This window comes from Prosopis cineraria, unplaced genomic scaffold, assembly GCF_029017545.1.
Source record: "Prosopis cineraria cultivar Desert tree isolate PC_DT_omini unplaced genomic scaffold, ASM2901754v1 PC3, whole genome shotgun sequence".
Taxonomy (NCBI): domain Eukaryota; kingdom Viridiplantae; phylum Streptophyta; class Magnoliopsida; order Fabales; family Fabaceae; genus Prosopis; species Prosopis cineraria.
In genome coordinates, this window is record NW_026555334.1 from 38,973,717 (window position 1) to 38,980,339 (window position 6,623).

The 6,623-nt window shown below is 41.5% G+C and overlaps 1 protein-coding gene across 6 annotated transcripts; it reads right to left on the bottom strand.

Annotated features, from left to right (window-relative positions):
• Positions 1 to 744: 744 nt before the first annotated feature.
• LOC129306074 (FT-interacting protein 3) lies at positions 745 to 5,182 on the bottom strand. Of its 6 annotated transcripts, XM_054946413.1 has the most exons (4): positions 4,890 to 5,182; positions 4,079 to 4,267; positions 1,523 to 3,963; positions 745 to 1,028 (listed from the first exon to the last, which is right to left on the bottom strand). In XM_054946413.1, the coding sequence occupies exons 3-4, from the start codon at positions 3,841 to 3,843 to the stop codon at positions 1,025 to 1,027; spliced, it is 2,325 nt and encodes a 774-aa protein (XP_054802388.1). In that variant the 5' UTR covers positions 3,844 to 3,963; positions 4,079 to 4,267; positions 4,890 to 5,182; the 3' UTR covers positions 745 to 1,024. The 6 variants fall into 6 exon arrangements, with proteins under 6 accessions (XP_054802388.1, XP_054802390.1, XP_054802387.1 ...); XM_054946415.1 differs by lacking the exon at positions 745 to 1,028 and having other exon boundaries at positions 1,136 to 3,963; positions 4,206 to 4,267; positions 4,890 to 5,180; XM_054946412.1 differs by lacking the exon at positions 745 to 1,028 and having other exon boundaries at positions 1,136 to 3,963; positions 4,150 to 4,267; positions 4,890 to 5,180.
• Positions 5,183 to 6,623: the final 1,441 nt, after the last annotated feature.

A 6,623-nucleotide genomic window follows, 5' to 3' on the forward strand; every position in this document is an offset into this window, starting at 1 on the left:
TAATATACTAGAACTGATTTTATTTTTGTGTGTGTGTGTGTGTGGGGCGGGGTGGGGGGCACAAAATAAATAATAGTGGTATCATGATCTCGTGGCATTCTTTATGTATGAAGCAACGATATATTGCTAACTTCACAACTAAGGAAGTAAATGAGAATATTCCTCCCGAGCTGCACCTGTATGCTCTGTTACAACAGAGCTTTGTCTGTTGATATATCGTCCTCCACTCATATAACAAAGGGTAGTTAAAATTTACAGCCAACCCCCGGCCAGATGGAAATGGAGCTTCAACTAGGAGTCCCAACTGCGAAGGTAAGCTCAGTAAAGCTGGGCAAGATTTTGTCCGCACACATAAAACACAATCACTAAAACGGGAAAACTGCGAGGAAAAAAGAAAGTGTTACAGGCTGTAAAGCTATAAAGAAGGAACCAGAGAGAGAGAGAGAGAGAGAGGAAATAGGTCCCCACTCCCATAGAACTTAGAACTGGCCATACAATTCCAATAATGAATGACCCCATTCTTTATTTCACCTCACAGTCATTGGCTCTACATTTTGGTCCTGGCAGTCAAATTCTACTGTGGATTACCAGACAGTCTCCGTCGTACATGGCACTTTGTTCTTTTTTTTTTTTTTTGGGAGACCATACATGGCATTTTAATCAAACCTCTTTCAAACAGAGGCCGTGGTATTGCTGGTAAGGAGCACCATCGTTAACAAATACTAAATGAAATCAACCAAAAGATTGCAGAGGCGATCTTTGTGCTGGGCAGCACTTGAATTTCTCAACTCGAAATAAAATAAGATGCGCAGAGTCAGGCGGGCTTTATTTCCGCGTCATCGTCCAGAGACAAGGATAGCCACATGCGTTCTATTACAAAATTTAGCATATCATTGTCACACAATATTCCAGGGTCATTTTTTAATATGACAAGATCTAGAGAGACACGCGGAACATGCAGGAGATCTCATAAGCCCACTAAACTATTTGCTAGTTGGTTTGTCTGTCTGAGAATAAGGTTTGCTCACCTGTTACAAACAAAACCCATCAGTCGGCACCTTAAAACTTCAGAAACATTTTCACCAAACTATAGAAGATTCATTTTAAAACGGGAATCTGATTGTGCACATGGAAATAACCAAAATCACATCAATATCCAAACAGGGCCGACGGTCGCGCTGCTCAGGTCAACCGTGCCGATCGGATAAATTACTTCATCTAATTAAACATAAAAGTAAATAAACATGAGTCAATTTCAACACACGACCTACAAAATTACAAATGAACAACAGACTAAAACGAGGCTCAAAACAGAAAATCCTACCACATAATGAACCTGCAAACCCACAAAATCTACTACTCTTCAGGAGGTCATACATTAAACCAGAAACCAAAATCTGGTCCTTAGACGATAAAAAAAAGTAAAATAAGCTTAATTTGTTTCTGGGCCTTCCCGGACTCATTGACAGTGATAAGGCATAGCAATCATAGATCAATTGCCGATAAAACCGGGGCTACTCACAGCATGCAATCAGTTCTTGCAGGAAGCCTCCTGAAGAAATTCAGCGGCACTGAAGGAAGCTTATGACGGAACCTTGGATGCCTCAACACATAAAATCCAGTGAGGAGGGCCACAACTTGAAAAGGGGTAACATACAGAACAATGGCAGCAACTAGACAGAAAATCACAAACAGGGCTGTTGCCCTCGGATCTCGCCAGCTGAGCAAAGATTGCAGCCTCTCTCCTTGAGTAGCCAAGTCACCAACCACTGTCTGGATCCTCCCAGCAATACTTCTAAGTCGATCATATCTCATTCTTACAATGTCAGACGGTCGAGAAGTTGGGAATGTGTCAAACTCTTCATCCAGTTCATCAGGATGTGCAGAGTCTGCATGAGAGAGTTTAGTGTCCATGTGGGGAGGGTGCCTTGGTCTCCACCGGTAGTACCAGACTCCAATCAAGAAAAGATAAAGGAAAATTGTAGGTAAGATAAGCTCTGGATACATAACCAATATTATAAACAAGATATGAATCAGAACTGTTGTGATAGGATTCTTCCAATTGCAAATCTGATCAAACCACTTCCCTACAGCAATTAATCCACTCAAAACTCCCATTATCCTGAAGAAATTAGCTTTGCTTCTTCTCATACTCCACATGTGAGAACCCACGTCCAGCATGTATTCCACTACCTCCTTTCTCAATGGTGGCTCAGCACGACTCAACCTCATAGAAACAATTTGAGTAGCTTGATGCCTCAAGCTATCAAGCTGGCTGACAGTTAATGGGTGAATATAATGCATCTTTGGCAACAACGGTTGTGAGTACATATGCATCATATTAAGCAAAGAAGAACAAGTGAACCTCACAGCCAAATGAATTTCACCCATCTTCTTCACCCCGGTAGGGTGAAGGACCAAGAGAGGATAAGAATGTGTATAGACCCGGTCAGTCTCAAGGGTGGACAGGCGAATCCTCACCTTCCCAATCCTTGAATCTTTTGCTCCTCCACCCTTATCACCACCATGTAAATGACAGTTGTCAAAAACACCAATAGTGATGACAGTGCACGGATCAAAAACCTCCCAAGTGTATTGCTCATTCCACCTGGGTGTAAAGCTATCAATGATTGTTCTTGTCCTTACCCATTTCTGCCCATATTTTGCAACACAGTAAGCATCTGTCGTCCCCCTCCCATCTTTGGTTTTCATTGGCATTAAACCTTGGGCACTCAATATCCCCACTTCAAGAATGCCAATGCTAGACTTCCACAGCTGTTTTGCTGTTGGGCGTAGATCACTGCTGTAGTGAGTTGATTCATCCAAAACATGATAACCACCTTCTAGACAGATCCTCATATGGATCCTGCTTGCAAACTTGATTTCCTTCTTCTTTTCTCCTTCTATGACAACATGTTTCTCGAGATTAAACCACCTAGTGTTCACAGGTTTGTGATCAAGTCTCCTGTCCACATACTGCAAAGGAATTAAACACCTCCCCAATACTTCATCTTTGTTAGGTGCAACTCTGTCTTCCACGCTCAAAATGAGCGGCTCCTCAAATGGCTCTGCTGCTACAAACATCAGATCCTCATTCCACATTGGATTAATGCTCCTACTCTGAGAGATTCTAGTCCTCAGGGCCTGATGTCCCAGGATAGCCTTCACAAAAACTTCTGGGTATCTACCCTTGTCAGTCGGTTGCAAGTCCTGCGCCTCAATCACGTTAACCCTTAAATACCAAAGCTTAGGAGATAGATACACTTTTGATCTAATGTTTGCAAGAGCATCAGCCCCACTAACTGTTGCAGCATCAGAGTGCCAAGCTTCGGGAAATGCTTCATCAGCTTGGGTACCCATCCAAACAGCCAACATCAGCTCTCCCTTTGCCTTATCCCCCTTCCTGTCCTCCAATCTATACCATTGTGGTGCTAGAGGGCTATCTGGGGGAACCCGTTTAGGGATCTCATTCAGATCAAATAAGACCCGACCAATGAAGTCATCCTTCACAAAATCTTTATCTTTCACAGTAACCTCCAGCACTGAAGCCTGAATCCGATCTTTTGAGAAAGCAAAAACCTGGTTCCATTCAGGGTTAGTTTTCTTCTCGAAGTGCCGAGTGGTGCCTTTGTAGTTTCCAAGCTTCACTTCAACATATGGGTCACAACTGCCAGTGACATCTTTTGAGGGTAGGTCCTTAGCCTTCACCACCCTTACATACAGGTACTGCATTTGCTCAACGAGATCATAGGTGCTCGTAAGTTTATCACCAGAGATCTTTCCGCCTCCAAGGTGAGGTTTGGTCTCCTTCAACAAATAGTCTTCCGGTGGAGGCCTCTGCATCTTCTCGATTCAGAAAAAGAGAGACCCTATTCGGAAAAAAATGAAGCTGGAGGAGAACGATGAAATCTCGCAGACGCAGGAATGGTGTTTGAACTTCGAAAATGTACGGTTCCGAGAAGCCTAAAAAACAGTAAAACCGAGTCAAATAGCCGTTACAGAACAGCAAACCAAGCAACCTGAATATTCGGGAAATTTGAAAATCTAAATGCTGAGATAAAAATATAAATATACGAACAACGAGCCAATGAATCTGAAAAGCGGCGATTTGTGATAACGGACAGATAGCAGAAATAGTCAACGCCAAACCTCGTTGGCTAGATCTCTGATTTCACAAAGTTCGATGTTCAATGACTGGGAATAACCTTAACTCCCGCCGGAGAAAGCCGAGAGCTTCCCTCAAAGCCTTTAGATCCGATTATTTGCCCTGCAACCGCAAAGAATATTAACCCAAAAACATTATAAATACATTTCGAATGTTTTAATTTCATAAGCGCAGGAAAAACAATATGAAACCTAGATTATAAGTTTGGTTGCCGACAGAAAAGCAGCGCAAGATAATAGAGGGGCACGTTTTGAGTTTTATATTTTCAACATTCTGAGATCTTGATGCAAAAACCGTGACTCACCTAACTAGAGCAAAACGTTTCCGGAAACAAGCACCTCAAACAGAGCTCACTCTTTTTTCACTTCCCTTGTTTTTAGAACTTTTTAAGCCGCCAACAAGAGCAGTTTTAAAAGGAACAAATATATATATATATATATATATATAAACCAACATATCTACAAGCTCAGATTGTGCGTTCATGCTAATCTTCTCTCTCTCCCTCTGTTTTTTCCAAAATTTCCCAAACTCATTTAAAGAGAAGGAAAAATACAAAAAAGGCGAACTTCGTATGAGTTAATGCTGGACAAAAAATGATACATTCTAACCACGGCGATGCATGAAAGGACTCGAAAATTTCTCAGCGGGCTCAAGAGAAAGAAATAGAGCAGCTTTCATGTCTACGAAGTAAAATGCCGTACGAATCAAGGAGTTAGGGATATACCTCGGCCAAGCGATTTGGATCCAAAGTGAGGGTTTAAGTGAATTGAGTAATTTCTTAGGAAGGGCATGAAAAAAGCTCAGGCAATGGAGCTGGGAATTCCCAGACTGGGAAGGAAAAAGATAAGGATGAGAGCGGCCCAAGAAAATGGAGAGATCCGGAAAAGAGAGAGAGAGAAGGCTCTTGAAGACTTGAAGGTCAAGTGTTTTTCCGCCTTGGGTTTCTCTGTTTCTATTTTTCTTGCTTTCTTTCTTTCTGTTTTTTGTTTTTCCCCTTTTTTCCCCTCCTCCTTGTTGTGGGGCTAGAATCTGATGAATCTATGCAAAATATGTACGCAGAAGCTCCTTACTTTACTTTTCCGCACAGTGCTACGGCTCTGTTGGTGCACAGGAAGGTGGGGGTGGCAGTGGAGCCCACATGCTCTTGTGAAATCCTACGGTCAGCAATTACACGTGTAACTGCCGCTTGCGCTGCTTTGATTTGAGATCACCAGGATCAACAACGCCTCCCCGTCATCGGATTCTCATTTCCGAAACGTAAAAGTGTGGTCGGGGTCAAAACTGGAATTTCAATCTTACACCTTTTTGGACCATTCCAGTATATTTATTGATCCTTCCTGCGGGCTCCACATCTATAATTATGCCCTTCCTATATTGATTATTATTGATTATTGATATTGATTAATTAAAAATAAAAAACACAAAATATGACGCTTTGTGACCCTCTAATTATACTTCTTTTGAATGGTCATGTTGCAATTCAATCAATCGGTACGGGATGTGTCGTCTATTTGTTGTGTTTGGTTTATTAGACAATTATTATTATAGATTAAATTCATCGTTGAGCGATGCGCTCCAACATAAACAATGAGTTAGGATTCCATTTAACACAGTTTAGGAGAACAGCAATTCCATGAGTTAACCGCGAAATCGAAATTCGTTTCGCCTACAAATTTATTCAGTGGCTTCGTTGTAGTAGTTTATTTTAGTAAAGTCGATAGTGGTTGCGAACTCTCTGTGTCCGCGTGTGTGCGTGTGATTACTTCCTGATGCTGACGGGCTTAAACAAACTCGCTAGGAACATACCCAATCAACGACCAAACCCTTGTCTCGTGTCGTGCGGGGGAAAGAGGCTTTTACTAGGAGATCAAGATCTATTATTATAATTTAACGATATACAGCTCTTTCAAACTTCTGTTGCTGGCGAACTCACGAGTCTTGTCTGTCGTTTAAGATAAAAGCAGAATTAATTTTAATTGCTCGAGGATATTATTTCCATGATAAACTTGGAAATGGAATCATTCAGTGGTTGTCTTTAGATCCTGTACAGCGGAAAATTTGCTGGACCGAGACCATTTTTGAGATGAGAGTGGGCATTTGCAGAAGTTACAGTGTATTCTATAAGATTTTTTTTTTTGGGCAAGGGGTTTTTTTTTTTGCAGGTGAGACTTTTTAATTTATAAGAACTGTGGTGCTAGTATTCTAGGGAAGCTCAAGCTGATTCTAACCCAATCTGATGCATGAGATTAACTTAATCACTGATTGCTAATTTAGAAAGCCGATATGAAAACGATGAAGCAATGTGAGAAGGCTGATGGAGGGAGGGCACGTGTCCCCAAAGGACGAGACACGGAATTGTTAATTAAGGGCAGCCTTGAGAAAGCAAGCACAAATTAATTAATTAATGTTAATTAGTGTATGTAAAGCTTGTTTGGCGCATCATTGTAGTAACAGAGAT

Coding starts and splice junctions, on each gene's coding strand:
- LOC129306074 (XM_054946413.1), bottom strand. CDS start 3,843: ATGCAGAGGCCTCCACCGGAAGACTATTTGTTGAAGGAGACCAAACCT.